At 36.2% G+C, this 25263-nt stretch overlaps 1 protein-coding gene across 2 annotated transcripts; it reads right to left on the reverse strand.

Annotated features, from left to right (window-relative positions):
* Window positions 1-3435: 3435 nt before the first annotated feature.
* Window positions 3436-25263, reverse strand: LOC104829932 (chromosome unknown open reading frame, human C4orf29). Of its 2 annotated transcripts, XM_010564494.1 has the most exons (13): window positions 25204-25263; window positions 24273-24381; window positions 20859-20943; window positions 19636-19736; window positions 17801-17879; window positions 17627-17711; window positions 16786-16813; window positions 14359-14497; window positions 12214-12303; window positions 11354-11455; window positions 8713-9088; window positions 6927-7089; window positions 3436-5936 (listed from the first exon to the last, which is right to left on the reverse strand). In XM_010564494.1, the coding sequence occupies exons 2-13, from the start codon at window positions 24362-24364 to the stop codon at window positions 5885-5887; spliced, it is 1392 nt and encodes a 463-aa protein (XP_010562796.1). In that variant the 5' UTR covers window positions 24365-24381; window positions 25204-25263; the 3' UTR covers window positions 3436-5884. The 2 variants fall into 2 exon arrangements, with proteins under 2 accessions (XP_010562796.1, XP_010562797.1); XM_010564495.1 differs by lacking the exons at window positions 20859-20943; window positions 25204-25263 and having other exon boundaries at window positions 24273-24360.

The raw sequence follows: 25263 nt of genomic DNA on the forward strand, positions 1-25263 counted from the left end.
TCCGTCTCTCGGGCCTCTTCTACTCCCTTTCCTATAAAAGGTCTTCCAAAATAAAATTAAAAAAAAGAAAAGCCAACATCTCTCTAATGAACTAAGCAAATTCTTAAATAGGCTTTTATAAAGCTAGTCAAATATTTTTGAAGTTGTGTCACAAGTAACCAAATGTCCAGTGTTTCGCAGCAGCAAAATATGTTCTGTTTGGGATAACATTATTCTCTGCTTTAATGAGATTGTACACACTTCTACCCCTTCAACAGAAAAATAAACCCCAAAACCAAAAAACCCCACAAACCCACCAAAACCCCACCATAGCTAACACTTCTTCAGGCACCAAGGCATTTTTAGGATGATCCTGGAAGCGTGGGTACAGTAGCAGCTCAAAAGAACAGAGGCCATCTTCTACACCACCAAGCACTTCAACTGTCCCAACCTGCAGAAGCGGCTCATGGACACCTCGGTCAGGTGTGAGGAGATCAGATCACCCGGTGGAGGCTCAGGTCTACCTCAAAGAAGAAACCCCTCAGGTGCTTGCTGCTGTGTTCCAGATATTTGGAAATTAACGACCTTTTGTAGTAAAGGCTTGAAATTCAAACATCTACCACAATTGGTACGCTACCATAAGCAAACCGCATAGACACTTTAATGCACGTTTCTGTAACTGCAGATTTAAGCTTCAAATATTGGTAGTAAGTGAGGAATTTCTCTTTTCATAAATAGAAAAAAAATAACTATTGCTTCTAAGCACTTTTGTACAATAACTGACACATGTATTCTTTCTTCATTTTAAATTTATACCGAGAAAAAATGTAAAATGATTAAAATGAAAGCAAATCTTCAAACTCTTAGAAACATTTTTCTTTGCAACTAAGAACTCGATTCTTTTGGATGCAATAAATTTACTAATCAAGGACATGCCAACTGCACAGTGCAAGTGACAAATTTATTTGAAATGGAGGAAACCATTTTTAGTGAATAAGTTTGACTGGGAAAAAAGCCAATATCTGTGTACATTTACATCTACATTCCTGAAAACAGGCGTATCGGTCACACCACCCGTTCAAAACAATTTTCACATCTTTTATTTGGTTTCCCAAACTCAGAAGTTAAGCAGAGGTTAGAGTGATACCAAAGCACACAGGCCCTACCTAAGTCACTGGTAATAACATGATTAACCTCCCGTTTCCTCTTTTTTTCTCGTACCAGCATTAGAAGATAAGGAAGCAGATGCGCCGGCCAGCCAGGACTTCAGGAACACTGCAATACTGCAGTACAAGAACCTGCATAGACCAGGAAAAAAGCAGGAAACTGATTAAGAGTTAACCACGTGGGGGCAAAAAAACAGTAAAGCTAACCAGTAATGTTTTTGTACGTATGGTTTTGCTAACTTTGTGGTAGTAGGCAGCTTACTGTATACTTTATTGGATGGACTGGGCCTGAAGAGTGTATAAAAAGCTTTTACAGTTGCCCAAGACTCATCCTTAACTCTTTGTCCACTTTGTATCATCCCTCTTGTTACTTTCTAGCAGGGCAAGTCAGATTTCCTTGGCAAAACTCACAGTATTTTTTTCCTTTAAGAGCACGGTATTTAAAATACTCATATTTGGAGAAAAGAGGCTGATTTACACTACGTGAAACCAAGAGGATAACAATCATTATGAGCTACTTTACATTTTAAAGCTTATGTTTTCTCTTGTGTAGAAGCATCCAAGTGTAGCAGGAAATGCTGCTAATTACAGGATTGCATAATACAGTAGCATTTTACTCATGTCATAGTTTTTCATGAAGAATTGCATGCCTACAGACTACATGAAACTCCTTTCAGTACTGTGTAACTTATCATTACAGCCAAGCTGACAGAGAAGCTGACAGTTTAAGATAAAGAAACTTCCCTGCCCAACCAACTGTATTTAAGATCAACATTTAAAAAAAAAAAGGCGACACAAGACAGAAACAATTAAGATAACTAAATAAATATTTACTACCTCAAAATGTTAGCTGCTACCAAACAAAAATAGCGTTCTGAGGATCCAAGGACTTTCACTTTCTAATCTAATATTTAAAGAGTATCTATATACACACATATGACATTCCAGTAAGAAAAATCAACAAGGCTCCATTCCTTCATAAAGGTACCTTTTTGCAGACTTTCTAGACTAATACAACACAAGTGATCTATCCTTGCTTTAAAAACAAAAAACAAAAAAAAAAAAGCTGAGCAGTCACTTTTGAGGGGGGGTGTTTTTCAGACTCGCAGGAAAAAAATTACAAAAAAGCTGTTTGACAATGATTAGATGTAGTGTGTTCTAGATGGTGATCAGCACTTAGGTGACAGGAGAGAAACGGGTAAACAAACACTAAAAAAAAAAAAATTACCTAGGTTACTCATGGGTAACACACCAGACCTAACCTCTCACTCTGTCCTGAGCCTTTCCTTTCAAAGGTAGGAAAAATGCACTACACGCTCCCTTTGTCCTCCTCATGTTTTGTCAGTCTTTGTGTGCAGAGGTGTCACCGCAGCCTTCGCTTTTCAGACAGCGTCACTGAGCACCAAAATAAAATTGATTGCATCTTGGTTGCTGGGTACAACTGGCAGGCTTCAGTCAGAATGACTGCTCCAATTCCACAAAGTAAGCCACGATTTTCCAAGACTTTTTTTTTTTTTTGCATATAAACATCATCAAGACTCAGAGACGCACCCGCCAGTAACATTTACAGCTATCTGTTCAAAGCAGCCTTTCAGCTAGCATGTGATACTCCCATTCGTATGACAGACTGCTGCAGACAATGAAGTAGCCTCCTGTTCTCCTGGCAGCAGCACTCCAAAACCCTACCACTACCTTCCCACCTTGCAAGAGCAACCACCACCACCGAGGGTGATTTTTTTCAATTACTGCTGGACAGTCCTACAGCATGCTCTGAAAGTATAAAATTGGAATCACAACGGTATCTTAATTAAATGATACAAGCTTATTTTCTTTACTCGGCACTGCACGTAGAAAAACATGAAAGCAATATCACTGTTTGTCATGTGAAGCTTTTATCTTGCACTGTAGATTAACTACTCTTCTTGTGCTACAGTACTAGTAGGAATAAAAAGGATTACAGGGTGACAGTGAGATGCATTTTGAATTCCTGTTAACAAGAAAGAAAAAAACTGACATCAAACTGTTTTTTCAGGATTTTTATTGAAAAACGTTAAAACCAAAAAATGATCAAGGCCAGTTCTACAATAAATTTAAGACATACAGAATGGCTTACCTGCTATTTGGATTTAGTGCAGGAACCTTATTCCAGTATTTTTCTCATGCAATTGCTGGATTAAAAATCACATTCTCATTTAACATCAAACTGGATTATTAATAATGCTTTCTTAGGATTTAACCTTAAAATCTGATTTTAAAAGTCAATTTTCCAAAGGTTAAAAACATTTACACAGCAAGACTTCCGCCTTCACAGGCCAGGTAATAGCTTTCTGTGTCTGATAACTGGCAGAAATAGACCACAGAGCTCATTTTTCCTTTTTGTTATTCTAACCTGAGAAATTTCTTAAATCCTTCTTACTGGGCTTTCATATTTGGCAACATTACTTTAGTTACATAGAAAAGTGTGATTTCTCATTCTTGTCAGAGACGAGTCTTTCACTACTTATCCCAAAAGACAGTCTCACAAACAGGAGTTACATTAGCATCAATCTGCTTCTGTGAATAGTACGCCCTTTTGGCAAGTTAAACCTTGTTAGTAATATCATCAGAACACTAACCTCAGGATGTCAAGTTCCCATCAGTTGTGTAATTCCTAGTATTGTGCGCTTTGAAAATATTTACTTTGGCATGTTATACTTCGTAGCTTAGAGAAGTTGATTTTTTTTTGCACTTACTCCCTGCCTTGCAATATCTGTCTTTTCTCTCTCTTCCATTTATTCAAGCCCTTTCCCTTGCCACCAGTTATCTCCCTTTCTCGTAGCTGCAACAGAAACAGGACACAAAGCACACAAACACATTTAAAATGTGAGATCTAAAAAAGCTGGTGAACAGCAACAATGGTCTTGTAAAACACTCTTAGTTGATGAATGAGCTTGTAAAACATAAATCCCATAAATCTTTTAGTATAGCATTCAAGCCTTCAATTTTAAATTTGGGAGCTTACTTATATTTGATTTCAAACTTCCAACATTGTTTCACTATATTTAAATGTGATACTCACTTCACGTTTGCTCCCAATACATATAAAAGCAACACTGTCTAAAATTATGAAAAAACACTTGAAACAAGCAATTTAACTTCCAACGGAAGATAACTTCCTTTGCATTTTCAGTACATTTGTATGTTAAATAATTTGGGTTATTACAAATCGTTGCACTTCAGTTTTACCTGAACTTATCTGATTTTCAAGTGAACCATTATTTCCTCCCAGGTACTAGTCCTGTCTGCCAGACTAAAATTCAAGAGAATATATTTATATAAACTGAACTTTGTTTGCTTCATACTCTGCCTATTGAAAACCATTACACTAACAACAGAGATCAATGAAGTGGTTGATTTGAAAGGTGTAAAAATCACATATCGTGAAAAATGGCTGGGTTTTTCTGTTTGTTTTTGTGTAACCCTGGTCATTACTGTACTAAAATTAATATTGAAGTGTTTCAGTTTTCAACTTCTCTGCAAAGTAACTTTAAAAGAATGTTACAGGAGATTACCACAAAATCAGACGTGAACAGATACCGTATACAGCTGATGCATGACAACCTTTCATTCTGCTGTAATTTATTGGCATTTTTGATCCCGAAAGAAGAAACAACTTTGGATATTCTTAAATGCGTTCATAATTTTTTTTTCATCCAATTAAAAAAAACAGTGTTGAAAAATAAGGAGCTAACAGAACTGTTTTGATAACCCTTTGTCTCACATACATTTTAAATATTACACAGTGAAACTATTTTGCATATCCGCACTGAGTGCACTTTAAAAAGGACCTCTGCTGAAATGTTTCCAACAGGTCTTTATAGCACCATAAAATCTGCTGTTGATTTAACTGCTTAGAATCAGACTCTGTGCCACTGCTTCTAAAGAAAAATGATTACATTTTTATTTCCTCTAGCATTCCAAAAAAAAAAATTCTAGAAGAGAAAGTTTATGTTATCCAACTGAATGAACATAATTAATCACTAGACACTCCGTTTTCACTTATTCAATTTTGTGAACCTGATCAATGAATTGCTACATGATTTTCTGGAACGGCACAGTTTAATTCAGTAGCAGAAAAATCTCAGGGACGCATTGAATGAAAATGTCTCTCTCACTCTTCATTGAATTTTGAAAGTCTCTTTTTGCAAGATTTGATGCTGCCCCTTCTATTATACCTCATTTTCAATTCATAATAGAGAAAATCAGTGACAAACATAAGAGGCTGAGTGCTGGCAAAGCCATAGTACAACACAGTAGGAATAGCAAGGGGATGAGGAAGCAAGAGGAAACCAAGGTACCTGGAACAAACTAGAAATACACTAAATGCAAGAGAGCATCTTAGCCCTACAGCAAATTTTACATTCTTTCAGTATTTAGATGGGTCTGTTTTCAACTGATACACAATTCAGAATTTATTCAGAATTAAAGGAATACACAATGCGATTAAACATGAAGTACATGAACCATTCATGCACTAACAAAGGCTGCCATTGTTTTTTCACAGGTAAAGCTGAAGCAAGTGTGTCAGAATGGCATTTGGCTGAAATGAATATAATGCTGGTACTTCACCATTTTTGATAGTTGTTACCTACAACAGTCAAAGTCAGTGACCATCCACGCTGCAAAAGGTTTGTTTTCCAAATATGAGTTCCAGTAAGCAAAGTACAAATGAGATCAGTTTGAATATATTATGAAGATTTTTAAACTGCATATTTCTGAAGAAAGCGGTCAAATGCATCATAAATCGCTTGTCTAAAACAAGGAAAAAAGATCATTTGTATAATTTGGGAAAGGGCAGATGTGTGTATTTCCATATATTTACAAATATATTTACAAAGCTATCATCACAATTTCAACACAGCATTCAATAAAAATGTGATATTAGGTAGTCTTTTCTCCTTCACTTGTTGCTGGGATCTCTCACTTCAATCCAGTAATCTATTTTTCAGGAATGAGTGGGACTGTTTACCAATTTTAATACAAGTGCAAATGTTAATGGATTAGGAGTTTTCTACTCAAACATGTCAGGAAAGGGCTCAAAGAGACATGCATAATTTATAATTTTTGAGCAACTGTCATAAAATAAGGCTGAAGTTTTAAATAACAATAAGCTAGTGGTTACCATACCTTGACCTGGTATACTGCTATTCCTTTTTGTTGGTGCTTAGACTTCCTAAATGGGATGTACAGTCTTACTAATTCTTTCTATTTTAAAATTAACAGCAAAAGTATTTAACTTTTTAAAACTAAAGAACTTCAGAAAGTCAACGCCTAGTATTTCTAAGGCAAGAGTTCACACAAGTACTACTCATTTGCAGTCAAGCTTATATTTCAATTCTCATCCTCAATTGTGTGGGTTTTTTAATCCTCAGGAGACGGCATTTGCAAAAAGACAACAGTTGCGCAATACAACATAAGCAGTCACTGGTTAAAAAATATTTTCTAGTGTCCGCTGAACAAACTAACTAAAAGCTCATGTAGGAAAACAAGAGTGAGAAGGATCATTCTCTTGCCATTGGCTTACTGAACGATCCAAGCTGTATTGCACCTCACCTTTGCTCATAAAAGGGAAATGCTGACACTCTCTTTAAATTATTTCAGATCCAATAACTTGTTCTTCAAAGCAGTATTTGGTATTTGTTGCTTCAGAGTAATTATAGACTTGATTTTAGAAGAAAAATTATGTCTCGAAGTTACAGTTTTAAGCTCTCAACTATTTTTAAACTTTCCTGTTTATCTTACCTAAAGAGTCCTTGTTTGAAGAGGTAGGCACTGACATGACCTCCATCCAGATACCTAATTTCACATCCGGGCCAGATTTCCTGAAGACTGCGTACCCCAGTTCGAGGAATATATGCATCCTCCTTAGCTTGTACAACTATGATTAAACTTGGGTCAACTGGAACTAAAGAAAAACAAATCAAAATGGAATTAATCTACAGTAAGAAACAGAAACACATCAGCTGAGATTTACATTGTAGAAATGCTCTCTATTTCTAAAAACATTAGAATTATTCTAAGCTTTAATAAAATTATATTTTCTAAAGTCTCCAGCAGAATTGATCTGGTTTTTGACATTACAGTAGTGAGGCCATCAGTAGAAAAACAAACTAATCAATCCCCTTCCCTCCCTTAAAGCAGAAAACTTCACAAGTCTTTGAGGAATCATAGGAGAATTGTCTTTCCTCTTATCAACAAAACTCTATAGCATTCAGGTCAGTTCTCTGAGATCTCTTTTTTTCATGAAAAGAACTAGGAGACGTCTGAAATTCAATAGAGTAGATGCTTCACATAATTTTTTTTCCTCAAGGAGAAGAAAAGGCAACTTTTCATGTAAGAGATCAGACGAAGTGCAGTATATATTCACTTTCTTTTCTGTTTCCTATATGTTTTAGTTACAACATAAAAATCCCAACATATTGTTATACATATTTATTCCTGATAACCAGAATTGCACCAATCAGATTACTGACTAACAGGAATAACACCAAAATGATGTTGAGAAAAATAACACCAAAATTATGTCGAAGAGTTCTCTCTTCACAAAAAATGTATGTGGTATGGTAAAGAGCAACCAGCCAAGATGTTTGACAATAGGGTGTCACAAATAATTTAGACCCTCTCCTTTCACATATACTAGATGATTTATAGAGGATATGTAATGATAAGGTAGATTCTAGTCCTCCCTTCAAGTTTCCACAAAATCTGAATGCTAGGCAGATTTTCTGAAGCTCCTCTCTAGACACACTCCAAAGATACCCTGGCAGGGGACGCAATGTCTCCCAGAGCATCAAGAGACCTGGGAGAAAATTGACACAAAGGACTACATCACTTTGACAAGTGCCTTAGGATCACAGATCCTCTTAAGTTTCAAGAAAGGTTAATGCTTTAGCTAAGTGATACTTGGATAAGTGTCTAGATAAAGAAGAATGTCTGGACTTAGAATATAAGTTTACAGGTTTTTTTCTGTCTACTGAAATAACTTTTAAAGCTAAGGAAAGCACTTCACTGGTATTTGTCACAAAATATCCCTGGCTAGCAGTGATCTGGGACACTGTTCAAGCCAAGAAATCTATGCTAGTGTTTGGATTTAATCTTTGGATTTTTTTTTTTTTTAAACATTTACCAGTGGGGTACTGAACGCCAGAATTAAAAAATGAAGTGGCACAGGGTCTCAGTATCAAGAATGTTTTGACATTCAAAGACAACTCTGTCAGAAACCTGTCTGAAGTCAAAGTATGTCCTAGGACAGGTTGAGAGTCCTCAGTGGGTACGTGCACAGGCAGAGAAAAATGAGCAAAGATACTGAAAGGCAAATTCTTAATTCACTTTATCATTGGTTGGCCATTAAGAAGAAACATAAAAACAATTAGGAAATTGAGTGGTAAATAGATGCTACTGAAAACACTCCAGATATTTTCATATTTTAGCTAAGATGCCAGCAGATTTACACAATGGAGAACGAAGAAAATACCTTTCCTTCCATGGTACTTTTCCAAACTGCACATTAAAACAAATAAATGCATACCTGAGAAGTTAGCAACATGAGTACATTCATCCATTACTCCTTTCATGAACCTTAAGGATTCTCTCTGTAAAGTGTCACTCCTCCTTTTATTTATCCTGTGTCCTTGTTCGCTGGTTAAGTTTTTATTGCTATTGCTACTGGTTGAAAATGTTTGATTTATGCACTGCATTTTAGGAGCATCTTGTATTAAGAGTCTTTCTGATGAGGCACTTAGAGTACTTCTATTTGCGGTAAAGCTGTGAACATCTTCTTTAGATACAGTCTTGTTTGAGGAATCAAGGTCAAACATTCTGGAAGTCACATCCACATCCTCCAGACTGTCCACACTGTCAGGGAAGTTTTTAACGAAGTCTTGTCCCATCTTGAAAGAATCCGTCTAAACAAAGACAACAGGTCATTTATTAAGGGTTTCTCCTTTAAACCAGTGGGTTAATCGTATTTTTAAGATCAACTCAATATTAAGAAAAAAAAATTTAAGAAGAAAAAAAAGATACAAACAGCACTGCTCACAGTACTTGTTATTTTCAGCCTGCATATCACTCAATTAAATCCTGATCATCACAACCTCTTGATAATTTAATTTTACATTTCTGTCAGCTTAAAAAAATGCAGAAAGTACTTATATATGGTAGCTTATGATACAAACATTTGTCTGTTTTTAATTCTGTATTAAACTCTGAATTTATAATTGCAGTCATTTAAGCTTAATTTTCTGGGCAAATAACTCATAAAAGCTATGCACTTCTCAGATTTTTTTTTTCCACTCTCAAAAGAGCAGTAATATCTTTTTGGCAAAGTATTAAAAAACTAACACTTACATAGACATGAAGAAAGATAGGCAATAGCAATAAACATATGTGACCAGGTGCAATGTTAGATTTAGGACTGAAAAATTTACTGTCTCTAAATATTAGGAAGACACAAGCTGAACATCTTGAAATGTTTCTTCTTTTCATTTTAGAATCATAGAATCATTTAGGCTGGAGAAGAGTTCATTGAGTTCAACCATAAACGTAGCACTGCCAAATCCACCACTAAACCATGTCCCTAAGCGCCACATCTACACATCTTTTAATAACCTCCAGGGATGGTGGCTCAACCACTTCCCTGGGCAGCCGGTTCCAACGCTTGAGACAACCCTTTCGGTGAAGAAATTTTTCCTAATATCTAATCTAAACCTCCCTTGGCGCAACTTGAGGCCATTTCCTCTCGTCCTAGAAGATAGAAGAGACCAGTACCCACCTCACTACAACCTCCTTTCAGGTAGTTGTAGAGAGCGATAAGGTCTCCCCTCAGCTTCCTTTTCTCCAGACTAAACAACCCCAGTTCCCTCAGCTGCTCCTCATAAGACTCGTGCTCCAGGCCCCTCACCAACTTTGTTACCCTTCCCTGGACACGCTCCAGCACCTCAATGTATGTCTTGTAGTGAGGGGCCCAAAACCAAACACAGTGTTCGAGGTGCGACCTCACCAGTGCTGAGTACAGGGGAACAATCACTTCCCTAGTACTGCTGGCCACACTATTTCTGATACAGGCCAGGATGCTGTCGGTCTTCTTGGCTACCTGGGCACACTGCCAGCTCATATTCAGCTGGCTGTTGGTCAACACCCCCAGGTCCTTTTCCAACAGGCAGCTTTCCAGCCACTCCTCCCCAAGCCTGTAGCGTTGCATGGGGTTGTTGTGACCCAAGTGCAGGATCTGGCACTTAGCCTTGAAGACTTCTGTCTGCTCTGTCAGTGTTCCTGGAGTGTATTTTACTTAAAAATGGCAAGCGCCTAAGTAACCATCTCCATCCCAGCCCCTCTTCTCCTGTTGTAAGATATTTGAAAAAGTACTGTCACAAAGCAAAGAATCTTAGGAAAAAAGTTATTTACCAGAAATGGCTAGAAGACAGTGTTGCAACATATAAGCAATTCTTAAAAAGTTATCACTCCAATCTAGAAGAGCAGTGAGGCAACGAAATTCCCCTTGGGAAGAGTCTTTCAACCATAGTCAAAAAGAGTCAAGAAGAAAGCAAAAAAAATATGCAGACAATAAATTGTATTTCATAAGGAGCAAGAAGCTAATTACGAAAGCTCTACCTCCTGTTTATCCCAACTGCTCATGCAATAAAAAGCCTAAAGCTGAGGGAGGGCTAGCATCACACAGAGGAACAGAAATAGAGAGACCTAGCACTCTAAACAAACTAGAGAAGTAACTTAATCTTGCTACATATTAAAAATATTCTACAGCATTGAATATTTGGAAGCAATTGCTTCAAAGAGCAATAAATGATGGTTTTGTATTTACATGCCAGGCTATTGGCTTTCCAGACTATAAAGCCAGTTAGTGGGAGATATTATCTACAGTTTCCATGTTTTGATTGAATTAATTTTATGTTGCAGATTACACTAAGTGTGGTCACGGAAAAAACTCGTAGCAAGGGCTATACTTAACACACATTATACAACCAAAATACTAGCTTCTCTTTTTCAGAAGGTTTTCCTTCAAAGATTACATTTATCAAAAGCATAAGGAAACAAGAGGCAAGCATGTTTTAGCTAACAATTGGCTACTCTTACCGGAAGTAAAAAGAAGTTACATTATTTGTTAGATTTTCACATGTCAATATTAGCAAATATGGAAAATAAACTATACTTACACCACAGTATTCAAGCATTTGAATGATTTCTTCTTCATAAACAGTTTGTGTAAAGTACTGTTTCTCTAGCTCTCTCCAGTTCACTGCCTTGCTCAACACACCCTGAGATTATAAAGACAAGTGTCCAGTACACAAGTAAAACCCAGAGATCATTCTAAAATAATGATATACAGAGAAAATTGATCTGTTCTTCTCTGAGACTTGATTTTTCCAGTGGAATTCTGCCCAAGTTTCCAGATAACCCTTAGAATTATTGTAATCAAAGCATAAGCACATATTATAATATAGGACATGGAAACCCACTTCCCTTTAAAAAACAAACAAAACAAAAAAAAAAAGGAAAAAAAAAAAAAAAAAAAAAAAAAAGGAAAAAAAAAAGAAGGCAGAAAACAGTCCCACTCAGGGTTTACACGCATCTAGACTGGGCTAAACCCATGATGGCTGTCAAACCCAGTGTATTCATTCACCTGTGCTGGCAGCAGTAGTGAAAACACGTATCCCTCATGGTAGTAGCAGCATTATTTCCCAACCATTTAAGCCAGGCTTTGAGCAGAAGAAAACATGTTTTCACGGCTTGCTTCCTCACCTTCCTACATTCAGACCAGGCCTCTAATCACTGTCCCACAAACCAGCCCCAACCCCTAATCTGGTACATGACGCACTGAAGAAGCTCAAAGGTACCTTCCTTATCATGTGTTGTGTATCCTGAGCAGGAAGGGTGGATTTTGCCACTAGTCACCAATAGAGGCTGAAGGGTAATGAAATGCCCTAACTGAAAAGGTGAATGTGGCCAACCCAAACCTTTTAACTTACATATCTGATTACATTCTAGTATATTAACAAAAATATATGCTAATTACCGTAGTAAAGACTGCAGAAGCTGTTGACCAGGAAAGACACGGAATCAATGGCAATGGTTTAGGCCAGTTTGTCACTGCCAGTGAAGCCATCTAGAATCAAAGGCATTTATTACATATTGTAATACTGAAGTCACAACATGGTAAAAAGAACTCTCTCACCTTCAATTTATTTGTTTATACAGTATCAAACAGACACGCAGTGCCAAAGCAGTTAAGGACTGCGGCAGTTGGATATACTTTCACCTATTTAGAAGATATAGCCTATTCTTCAGTGATTTCCCTAACAATAAACATTGCTCTGGATAGGACTAATTTCAAGGCTGAAAGGGGTTTTGTTCTAAGAATTCCCAATGGAATATTTATTCTGACCTTTTAGTTGTTTAAAACCATGAAAAACACCTATAAAGCCTTTTCATCAAGATCTCACAAGCTTATTTCAAGGCAAAATGAAGGCAATCTACAAGAAGGACTATTTAAAATTCTATACTTTTAAAATTTGTATACTGGAAATAAAATGTGAAGAAGTAATTTAGCATGTTAAGTGGAGACTTTCTGTCCTTTAAAGTTTAAGTTATTACTTTTACGTCAGTTATCAGTACACATTTTTGTGAATATTCCGTTTATTGAAGAAAAAAAAAAAAAGACAAAACAAAAAAACCCACCCAGAGCAAAGAAGCTCAACGTACAGAAGTTCCCTATATAGTATGTTCTTGACAAATTTTATTGCTCTGAACGGAACAACAGTGTAAACCCCTTAATATAAAATACCCCATGTCTGTGCCAGATGTTCTAATAAATGGATTTATACAACTGAAGTATAATTCTATTCTAATTATTTTTTATTAATAAAAAGTTACAGGAATACCACATATCTATGTTCTGATAGCCAGGAAGTCTGACTCCTTTCTTCTTAGTTCCAGCTCTCCCCATCAGTAAAACTTCATTAACGCTACCTACCTTCTGTTGTAAAACACATTTTATAGATAATCAGCATCAAATATGATTTATTTCCCTGGTTTTAAATTGTACTGGAAGTCCTATAAGTAAGGACTAGCCAAAAAAGTATCTTCCTGGACTAAGAAAAAAAATTTCAAAGGAGTTTCCAAACTCACTCTCTCAGATATTGCCTCCTTCTATACCCAGGCTGTATATGACCATTGGTATAGGATACAGCACTCAGTTATCCCCATAGCACTTGCACAGCATTTCAAGTGTCCTGCATGGTTAGTGGTGCATATACCAGTCTGAGAATTTCGATCCAATTTACAAATAAGACAGGGGAGACATGTTTAACACAAAAGTTGCTGTTTCAGCAGGGTGATGTTTATGTAAATCAAAGGTGCTTTTGCACATTTAGAGTTATAAAATTATGCTTTGGGGGAAAATTATTTTCCATTCAGTAGACACTACCATTACCAACATTATTTACTTAGCTCCTAACAATAAACAAACAAGGATCAGCAAAACAGAGGTAAGTTGTTTTAATAAGCTTTGTACCTATGTCTCATGGACCAATTATCTTTAGAGACACAAGCAGTAATATTTTAAGCACGTATTAGTGTTTCAAGCATCTTACTAAGACACTGCTGTTTTAGTTTGAATGTGCACAGTGTTATACACAAAATGTTATCCACCTCACAACAGAAATCTTCTCTAATCAATACCAATGATTGGGGAAAAAAAAAGATGAATTGAGAACAGAAATGACACCAAAAATCATCTCAGTTACAACATGCCTACAAAGAGGAGGCATATCACACAATGCATTCAAACACAAAAGTTTAAGCAAGAAGAATTAAGGAAAAGAGGGAAAACGAGCAATTGATCAGTACAGACCTTCTTTCAGAAAACATTTCTCCCCCCACCTTGTGGAAAAAACATAATTATGCAAGAAGCTTATATTCTTATTAGCCTGTCAGGACATGGCTGACAAAGGGCTCTATGATTTGTCAGTACTTATTGAGGATTATACTAATTCAGCACCACAGAACATGAGAATTGCCAACCATTTGTTTCTCATGACTCTAAATGTTTATTTTAAAGTACTTCCAAGAGGAACACTATAAAACAAATCATTTCCATATGCTAAATGATGAAATGAGAAGTTAGAACAAAAATTACTGAACAGGAAATATAAAAGCTTACATGTCCTCCCATGGAAATTCCAGTCATCCCTAGCGGTCCATAGCCTTCTCTCTCTAGCCAGTGCAAAAGAGCTGCCGATTCTAGAACAAGAGCTCCTCCCATCACAAACAGGTCCGAGACATTTTTTAAACATGACCGTCTTTTCTCCCCAGAAAAGGAAAATATAGGATTTACTTTCTAAGATTAAATTTTGACAGTTCTCATCATTCTGTGCATACTTCTATACAAAGCCTAATCACAACCTCAGAGAATTTTGGAGCTGAACTCCTGTTGATTCAACAGGAGAAAAAGCAAGTCCAGATTCTCCGGCACTTGTACTTTTTCATCTAAATGAGGACTAGAAATAGAGACCTGCTAAACTTCTAATATAATACCACTGACAGCTTGGTCTTCTAGAAACAGATATTGCCAACATTAGAATCTCATTAGTAGTAATCTTCTGTCCTGTAAAGTTATAGTGGACCTTTTAGAAATAGCATCAAAGTGATACAGTCCTAGACATACATTATCTCATTTGCAGAAATAATCCTTTTTTCTTTTTTTTTTTTCTTATTTACCTGTTTTATATCATTGAAAAATTGCACACAACATTTGAAGAGCAATCAGTATGTCAGCTTTGGAAGCACTCATCAGTGTCACTGTAAGACTGAAATTGTAAAGTGGGAAGCTTGTCACGGTACTGAGAAATTCATGTAGTGTACTGCAAAGCATTAAAACACAGAAGAAACAAAAAAAAGTAGAAAGCTATTCAGCTGAACCATCAGAGGGACTCTAAAAAATGAAGAAAAAAAAAGTATTTTACAGAGCAATTAATATACCTCTAATTTGGGGAGGGGGACTGTGTATTTTCAGTATCACACAGTCAGGTTACAAAAGGCTGCTGCCCTCTTCTGCCAGCATACAAACACATTTGAGACACTCTGAAGCACAAGGACAAAGCTTACTGTGCAAGCCACAGAAGAAATGAACATAGCTGCTGCAGACCAGTGTTTATAGGCTAATGTAATTCTTTCCTACAGCTTTGTTATGATATTCCTCAGCTCTCTCCAGCTGCTGTATTTATTAAACACTGTTACTAGCATATTAACTAAAACCACTGTTGCTGCTGCTTTGTAACGTTGTATCGAAGAGTGACAATTACTGGTTGGGTTATTAGACTGAGCACTCCCCTTTCAACTCTTCTCTATACCATGCATATACTAAGCTGTCAAGCTAGACAACTGAGAACAGAGTTACAAATATCCTTGCCAAAATATTTAATTTATTCTTCTGCATTAAATGCTCAGCAACTGGTTAAAAAAAAAACCACCAATGGACATATTCCAGCACACACTCTCTCCTGTCACTTTCCTATAATCTTACACTTTAAAATGCAATAATAAATATATATATATGTTTAAGCAGTTTTGCTACCAAAAAAGCAATTTTACAACAGTCATCTTAGTTGGTAAATGTAATTCACTTTCTTTAAAACAGTGGTTCTTATGTCAAAATAAATAAAATACAGTATCTGCTTTGAAAAAAACCTAGAAACTATTTTTGAATTAAAATTTTATCCTCAAAAGTAATTTTTTTAAGCTTTTGGATTTAGGAAATCCAAATAAAATCTAGAAAATCTAAAATGCTTTAGTGTGAGACAGTGCTCCTGGTGAAGTCCTAATAGAATGGACAGGTTTAAAAATAAATCATCTTCTATGCGTCTTCTACTCATGTTAAATGTCCAAGTTCGGACTAAAAAGGATTAAAACACCAACTCATATTTGGACTTTAAGAAACACTGGTAGACTAAAACCACAGCTTTGCCTCAGACACACATTCTGTTGAATTCTGTTTATAGTCCAGTGGTTCGGAAAATACGAAAAGCAAAAAACCAGGACCGCCTAATTAGGTTTCTAAATTCACATTTAAGAAAGTGACTGAGGGAGCAAGTCCCATAAAATACTGAATATTGCATAGTTTCCACTGACTAACAAACAAGCACCACCAGATTTACTTATATCTGACTATAAATCCTTAAAATATCTTGGAAAAGCAAAATCTTAGCAATTATAACAGGAAAATACACTGTCTGCCCAAAGATTATTCACAGTTGACTGAAATATAATTGCAGCATTTGTACATGCACAGTTGTGAATCAGGAAAGTAAACTGGTACTTGCATTCACACAACTTGCTTGCATCTCAGTCTATACTGCAAGTTCATCTTGTGCAAACTTTCCCGATCACTGTGATCTCTTAACACAAAAAATGACAAAGCAGTCTAGCAAAGGGTAGACACTTTCACATTAACAGGTTAGCAAGTGGTCCATGCTTGGGATTTTTTTTCCCCTAATAAGCTATCAAAGTTTATACTACTTTGAGCTTTTTGAGAAAAAAAAAAAGTAGTATTTTGAAAGAGAGTATCCATGAATGTAACAGCAATACTTACAATTGATCCTTAGGTTTTCTACAGCCATGTACAAGAGTCAAGTTAAAGAAAGTAAAAAATTACTATGTAAAAACTGGCAATTAAAACAAAAATTGAAGTAAAATAAAATAAATCACAAATAGCATGGATTAATTAAAATTTAGAACTTAAATTCTAAATGTTTAACTGGAACTAAATCAAGTTAAATGTAGGTTGATGATGTAGTTTGCAATGTAAGATTTTACTTTTGTCAGGTATATGGCTAGGAATAAAGTGTAACCAGTAATCCTATTTAATAAAACAGAATGACAGTGCTATAGAAGTTACTGATGAGTTGATGACGGGATGGAACTTAACCTTTTTTTTTTAAACGACTCTTAAATGGTAGCAGCAAGTTTCTCAAAAGCACCCGAGGTACCAAAGGGTTGCATTTGAGAAGGGAAGACAGGAAAGGTAACTTTCTTTTCTGTCATTAATACATCCAGAAGTCACACAGTATGATGTAGAATGAATGCATAGTTTTCACTCTGTCATGGCTAAAGGAATCATATCAATACTTTCATCAGTACACAGATTCATATCAGAACTTTTACTCTAATGACTACAGTAAGAAGCTGTAGAAGACATTTTCAAAAAAAATCAGAAAAGCAATACTTGGTGTAAAAGTAGCATATTATATTATATTATATTAACTGTTCCACATTGTGTTTCATGCAATGGTCATACTTTGCTCTTTGCTTCTATCCACTGAAAAGTCCACTGGAAATTGATCCACAAAGTTGGTATTATACCAGTGTGATAAGTCTTCTACCTTCTGGAAAGAATGTTGAGAGTAAGTATCTTGCTTTCCACAAAAGGATATAATAAGGATTTTCTAGCAATAGGGAAGCCATACAGGCTTCTTTAATCATTGGGCGTGCCATTAATGTGCGTCTCCTCCAGAAGTGCTAAAGATAATATGTACAAACATATATTAAGATAAAATCTGATTATTTAATTTCTCGATAACAATCAATTTTACAGTTTACATACTCACATGATCTCCAGTGCCTGCTAAATGAATGCACACAGGTCTGTGCTTGCTATTCCATCTTCTGGGTATGATGAACTGAAATCTGTGAGAAACATATACCTATTTTAGCAAAGCAAGTATATCTATTTACAAGCTGCACCAGAGAAATTAATCTAAAAAAAAGAAAAAAAAAGAAAAAAAAGAAAAAGACAGAATAAAGTATTTTCATAATCCATGCAGGCAAACCGCCAGCGATTCAGCAATATCATTTTTCATAAACACGTCAAGAAAAGGAATCCAGAAGTAGGACAGAATAAATGCCAAACAAGAAAAGGAGCCAAGCTGAAAGATCACGTTCCTAAAAAAGACCACTACCTCATCATCACATTTAAACTTTGTAGAGTGGAGAAATGGAAGTTCAGATGAAGAGCAGCCTATATAAGTATGACTAGGTCTCCTAGAGCAGCATTGCTATCTTTCTCCTGAGGGCACAACAGCTAAAACTGAAGATTAAGATGAGCAATATATCTAAATTTTTAAAAAAAAAATCAAACCCCAAACATAAAACTCATGAAACTACGCTATACACCCAACATCAATCACTTGATGTCTTCTGCTGCTACTCAAGTTATTTACAATCTAACTACTGCGAAAAAAAATCACAACTGAGCCACTAGTATTTTCCCCACAAGATGGAGCACTGTTACGTACAACTATTCACACAATGCATAACAATCTTAAGGGATATTTGTAGAGCATTTCGAAACTGTAACAATACAGTCCAATGTAATAATTAGCATAACTTGACTACAAACTGTCAGAGAACATATATAAGGAAACAATCAGTTTACTATCAGTATACTATGTTTTCCACTATGGTACTAGTTAGTCCCAATAATGTTAAGAGAGAGTTTCTTTCTCTAACCAATGGAGAGGTGGAAAAGAACTGATATTTTGACTATCAAACTTTTTCTGGCATTCCTTAGTGTTACATGTTTAAGTATACATGGTTTAAAACACCAACCAGTAATACTGACAAAATTGACAATCCCAGTAACAACTTGAGCTGACAAACTTTTATGTTTCAGTTATTAAACAAAGCTTGGAAAAAATATTCCATCATGAAAGTTTAGCTCAAAACTAAAAGCAAACAGAAATTATGCTCCCTTTCCAAACCCACTCCTCAACTGCAAAGCAGTATTAATGTGAAACCAGGAAAAAATGCCATTAGGTATCATCTGACTATTAGGGATCATACAGCTTTCTGTGAGAATGGGGTTTTTTTGGCTTGCCAAGTAAGAAAGGCACCAGATCCTCTTGCTACAATTAAATGAACTTACTACTTCAGTACACATACAATATTTTTGTAGTCAGTGTAAACGGAAGGCTGGAATCATTCCTTCAAATACAATATAACATGCTTCTTTCATATAAACAGCTTCTCCTGCTATGTATAAAACAATCAGCTACTGTCCTGGCTGTAGTATCCTTCATTTCCAGCATCCTGCTCATTCGGAAAAAGCCAAACAAATAATTTAAAACAACCCAGGGTATTCCATAGCTTTGTGCAATATGATTTCTACACACAAAAAAAAAAAAAACCAAAAAAAAACAAAAACCCTAGCAAAGGACATACTTATCTAGAGGAGGGGTTTTTTTAATTTACACAGATTAAATTATTACATGAATAAGACTTATCTTCTCTCTTGAGATCAAAATTAGTACAAAAACCAGTTTGAAATATTTTACAGATAATTTCTATTACAATAAGTTAGCTTCACAATAAAACTACTTATAGACCATTCTTATTTCTCTGCAGTACTACTTTCAGAAAGGAAATACCACTTGGTTTCTCTTACCTTGCTACAAGAGATTCGACTGGCAGGATACCTGGGACATAATGAGCCAACGGGGAAATGAAGTGCCCCTCGAGGATTTTACAGTCGGATTGCTCCTCAACCTACAGAGAGAATGAGATAATAGCAGTATATTTCATATCGGTGTTTAACTTGCTGTGAAAGCCAATCTCTTAAAGTAGAAGAATTTGTTACAGGATAAAAATGTACTTAAAAAAACCCCCAAAGCTGAGTTCTATTTCAAATACAGGGATACACATTATCAACCCAGTCAAAACATTTGTTTCAAACTTTGCTTTTATTAAATGACCTATTAAAGGAATCAAGGAATAAAGTGTAATGCTGTCCCATTTTAAGTAACTTCCATAACACATACTAAGATTTGAACGTTTTTTGAGCTTTAAGATCTGACATCCCACCCGCCCCAACTATCGTATTACTGGAGAAAAAATAAAACAGTATCTGTACAGCCACTGCTTTATTCTCTGTTTCCTTCCATTCTCTGCTAGTAGCCAACGTGACTGCTCATTTTCCTGTCCTTTCCAACCCTGTTTCACATTTTTGCCATTGCCTAATTCTATCCACAGCAGCTCAATTAAAAAAAATAAAATAAAATAAAACCAGCAAACTGTTTAGCTTGTGTTTAGCTTGCCACAGCATTGGCCACCAATACATTTATTTGACTTTAGAACTACTCTTCATTTCCAATCCCCTATTCACACTTTCTAGATTGAAATGTCTTCAGGGCAATGATTACTTCTATCTGCACACCTCATTTGGAAGCACAAGGCCTCCTTCTTCCAATCAAGAGCATTTAAGAACTCATACTACATTGATTTCTTTTGCCTCTACAGCCTTACTTCCTCTTCCCTCACAGATAAATTCTAATGTCCTTTTCTTGATACAGAGCAACTGGGAACACCAGTGAAGTCAGTTAATGCCACCTGTTAGAAAACTGGTGATCAGCAAAAGCTAACTGAATATTGTCAGAGGTGCATTCGCCACCCTATCTCTATGCACTCCCTAACTCAAGTCCCCAGTTGCCAATCCCAGCAGCAAGTGATGCAGTGATAATGTCAGACAACAGGAAAATGCAGATTCACATGACATCAAGATTCAATTCTTCTATCCTGTAAAAGCAGCCTGGTAAAGTACCAAGTTGATTTCACCTTCCTATACCATCAGGAAAATAAATTTAAACTGCATCATCTCTTGCTTTTAAGTACCTTGTCAATGAACACTGGGTAATCTTTCGAAACCAGCGTCTGGCATTTTTCCCTGTTTCCAATAATCTTTCTGAATTCAAATATTCTGTTGAAAGGAAACAAGTAGAGAAGATTCAACTTTTAATCTAAAAAAAAGAGAAGATAGATACATATATATAAAAAATTTCAGGAGCTAAAGTAAACCACAAAGAAAATAAAAGTTATGAAGCCAGCTTTGCATTTACAGATTAATCAGGCTACCATAGGGTAGATAGAATATTTTTAACGTAAAAAAACCCAAAAGGCTCAAGTACATTGCTTGCACTTGCACAGCTCTTAAGTAGTATTTTACACCTGGTATCTTGAAAACATACGTCGTTTGTCAGGGCCAGATTAAGACATAGTAACCTCCTACACTTACACATCCTTGTAGCCACATTGAGACAATACAGACTGAAGAGATGAGAAACAGGCTGCCAACATCAAAAGTGTACATCAAAGTATAGTTGCCAATGATCTAAAGTCAAGCTGGAAACAAGTTACTAGCAGCACTTAGGGAAGTTCATGAATGACACAAACTGGAGGGTGAGGTTGATGGCTGGAAGGCAGCGCTACCATTCAGAGTGACCTGGATAAGCTGGAGGAACAGGTCAACAAACATCCTAAAGCTCAACAATAAAACTGCAAAATCTTGTATCTAGGACAGAACAGTCCCACGGAACAATACAGGCTAGGAACTTCCCAGCGAGGTAGCAGCTCTGCAGGAAAAGGCATGGGGTTTCTTGTGGACAGCAAACTGAACATGAGTTAGCAGCATAACCTTGCAGCTAGCAAGACCAATGGCATACCCTCTGCATTTAGCAAGGGAACCAGGGTTTGCATTGCCTGGGGAAAAGAAGACTAACAGGCAAATCTAGTTGCTTTCCTCTGCTACTTACATGGGCTGCAGTCTTACAGAGAAAACAAAACAAGGCTCTTCTCAGAGGTATACAGTGAGAGGACAAGAGGCAATGGCTGCATGTTGCAACGTAAGAAATTCCTGCTGGAACACAGTGAAAGATTTTTTTCACAGTGATAGTGGCTACGCAGCAGAAAGGATTGACCAGGGAAACTACAAATAATCTCCATCCTTAAGGGACTTTCAAAACTCAAATGGATGAGGTGCCAAGAGACTTGCACCAACTAAGAAGTTAGCTTTGTTTCAAATAGGAATTTGGACTAGATGCCCTCAAGATGGCCCTCTCAACCTTGAATACTCTATGCTAAGAATGACTTGTTCAGTCTTATGGTTATAAATACACACAACAATGTTACCCAGCCACCTAAAACAGCACATTCAGGTGGAAAGTACAGAACAACAGTGTAACAGGAATGATCTGTTCACCTTCCCAACACCAGAGAAAACCAAACCAAAAGGGCAGAAAGAAAATCCAGTTTACCACCATATCAAAAATAGCTCTACTATATAGCCTTTGCTTTTCTTATACGGAACAGCAAGTGCATTAAGTATCTCTGAGAAAATAAGGGTAAAGGTATGAGACATGAGTGTGGAGGGTAAGCTAAATGAAGAGATGTTTTCCTTGACACTAAATCCTCTGAAAATACTGCATTTATGTATTTCCTCTGTAGTTCGGAAGATACCAAAGGCTAAATCTTGCATGTGCTGAGGAATTTCAACTCTTGCTAATGAGCTGAGGATAAAGCATTAGGATATCAACAGTCATGACATCAAGGGTGTGTATATAGAACTTCAGATTACATCTAGGCAGGGCAGTCTGTAATATCAGTCAATCCCAGTTGAAGTATAAGAATTTCAGTAATTTCTTCTAATGGAGCTTCACAGTGATCAGTTAAAAAAAAAAAAAAAACACACACCAAAACCCCAGACACTGCTGACAGTGTTTCTGGCATGACAGGGCATGCATACCAGGGAGTGGTACCCCCTCCTCCCACTAGCCAGTGTAAGGAGTCAGGAGGAAGTGGTATTCTTCCTTTTTCATTCAGGTGAATCCAGGCTGCTGGGGAACAGTTCATCTTCTTCCCACTCAGGGGCAATACATAGAAAAAGTCGTCTTCCACTTTTCAGACCAGCAAGCCTGCCTCATGCTTCCCCCACAACTTTTGATCTCATGTGAGAGGTGTCCCCCCCACCAAGAAAAAGGAAGAACCATAGCTGATACCATTATTACTACCAGCAATGCTTCTTTATTGCTGTTTGACATCAGTGTGATTACCATTATAGACCTCATGCAAAAGAAAAGCCTTGCCTAGTATTGCAACAGCTAGTAGTAGAAGTAGTCGGAAGTTTCCCTATATAGATCGCAATTGTGTTGGGGGGTTGGGGGGGGGGGTGGGTGGTGGTGGTGTGGTGTGTGTGTGAAGTGAAACTTCATCATGTCTCACCAAGAACCTAAAAGTTTTTAAGAGAGGGTTTTAATAACATTAAAACATGCCATTTCAGATACACACACACACACACCAGAACACAGAAGTGCTGCAATCAAAACAAATAAAACATTGTTTTGCTTATTCCAACAAAAGTAAACTAAATATTTTAAAAATCCAACATCCTCATTTTGCAGGAAAGTCTGCTACTTACAAGAAAAATCAACTGAAGACAGACATACAAAGCAATCCAAATGCCATTTCAAAATGAGATGTTTCACTTGGACTTAAAAACAAAAAACAACTCCCCACATAACTCACTGCTATCCACAGTGAACAAAATTTTATTTCAGTTTTTTTTAATTTTCTTTATTGATTTTTCAAATACATAAGAATTAGCTTATCAAATGCAGATTTATTGTTTCCTATTTAAATACTACATGATGCAGAATATATATATTCAATCACTTAATTTTTAAACTTAAAAAATGCAAGTGCTCAATTTCCAAGTGTTACTCTTAATAACAACTAATAAAAATCAGCAAATATTTAAAAATTAAGAGGTACTTCCTTTTTTTTCTTATTTTCAAGACACCTAAAAAGAATGAGTTTACTACTTTGGGCTACAAGAGAAACTTATGATTACATTTTCCTTACACTTTTAAAGCTCATTATTATTAAGAAGTTACAGAAAGCTAGCAAGATCCTCTTTAATGTTAAATAGAACAACTCCTCTGCAAAAATTCAGCAAGTTTTGTTTTTAGAAAACACTTGTAGTATGTTATATATGCATAAGTGAAAAATGTAACTGGACGCATGTACATTCTCTCAAGAGCCTCTTTAAACACAGAGATATAGCAAATCCCCTTAAGGCTTCTTCTAAACACAGTTCCTCCCTTGGTATGGAAACACATGATTTCCTGAACAAAACAAACTTTAACACCTTTTTTTATTTTTTGATATAGGACAGTAAGAATTGTTAGTACTTCAAGGGTTGTTTTTTCTTTTAATATAAAGTAGTGTTTATGCTGTTATTGTTTAACAAGTCACCTTTTCAGATCCTCTGGCTTTCCCCATCCTCTGATGAAAAGTTTAGTAAGGAGAAGCTTTCTGTACAAGACATCTAATTTACTTACACCCATTAGCAGCAAACTGACATCTAGAAAAAAGAACAGGTAAAAACAAAGGAGTTAAAGGGGTTAACTTGAGTGGCAAGTTCATTGATTGTAACACAAAATAGGTTCTTATTCTGGTATCTGTATTAGTGAAAAGCCCTACCATTTCATTCCAAGGAAGTTAACCCTGACATTCAGGTCAGTTCTTTTTATTTTAAGCAAAATACAAAGGCAGTTAATACAAACTCTAGCTTTTTTAGGAAAATGGAATTTAGGAGTAGGAATTTAACATGCCTAATATAACCAGAAATTTATCACATAATTGAAGACAAGCCAACTAAAGAGGCACATAAGATCACAGAACTACATCTTCAACCAATCCTAACTGTATTTTACTTGAACCGATAAAACAGTGACATTGATCTCTGTCCTGTCAACATAGCTATGTTGGCAAAAACCTTTCATTCAACATGGGCTTTCATAAACGCATCTCAGAATGGAAGCTTGGAACAATATTCAGTTTTAAACAACTAGAAATCTAGATCTCTAGCTACATAATTATTCATTTATAGAAAAGAAAGAAAAAAATGTAGCTCCAGTCACTGATGCAAGTTTATTTTTGTAAACTTGTCTTCACTGGTGTCTTAAACATATCCTAAATCTTATTTTATCTACTCCTTTCCAATTCTTGCCAACTCATTTCCCATGGTTTTGAAAATGATGCTCCCACTCCCTTCAGGGAAGAAATCATGCCATCAAAATCCTTCCCAGTATTATTTCTCTTCCAGCAAATACACTAGCTCAAATATAGCTAAAGCTAACAAGATTTTAGGCAAGCTATGTATTACTTTCAAAGCAATACTTACTGAAGTGAACAGGGAGCCACTACTGTGCTCTTCCAATGAGGAAGGAAGCGGGGGGGGGGG

Source organism: Haliaeetus leucocephalus, unplaced genomic scaffold (genome assembly GCF_000737465.1).
Source record: "Haliaeetus leucocephalus isolate CR32 unplaced genomic scaffold, Haliaeetus_leucocephalus-4.0 Scaffold181, whole genome shotgun sequence".
In the NCBI taxonomy this organism is placed as follows: Eukaryota; Metazoa; Chordata; class Aves; order Accipitriformes; family Accipitridae; genus Haliaeetus; species Haliaeetus leucocephalus.

Coding starts and splice junctions, on each gene's coding strand:
- LOC104829932 (XM_010564494.1), bottom strand. CDS start 24,364: ATGGGTGTAAGTAAATTAGATGTCTTGTACAGAAAGCTTCTCCTTACT. Junction 17,712..17,800: donor TAGCAGGCACTGGAGATCAT/GTGAGTATGTAA, acceptor TATTATCTTTAG/CACTTCTGGAGGAGACGCAC. Junction 5,937..6,926: donor TTCAAACAAGGACTCTTTAG/GTAAGATAAACA, acceptor TCCTTGTTTTAG/ACAAGCGATTTATGATGCAT.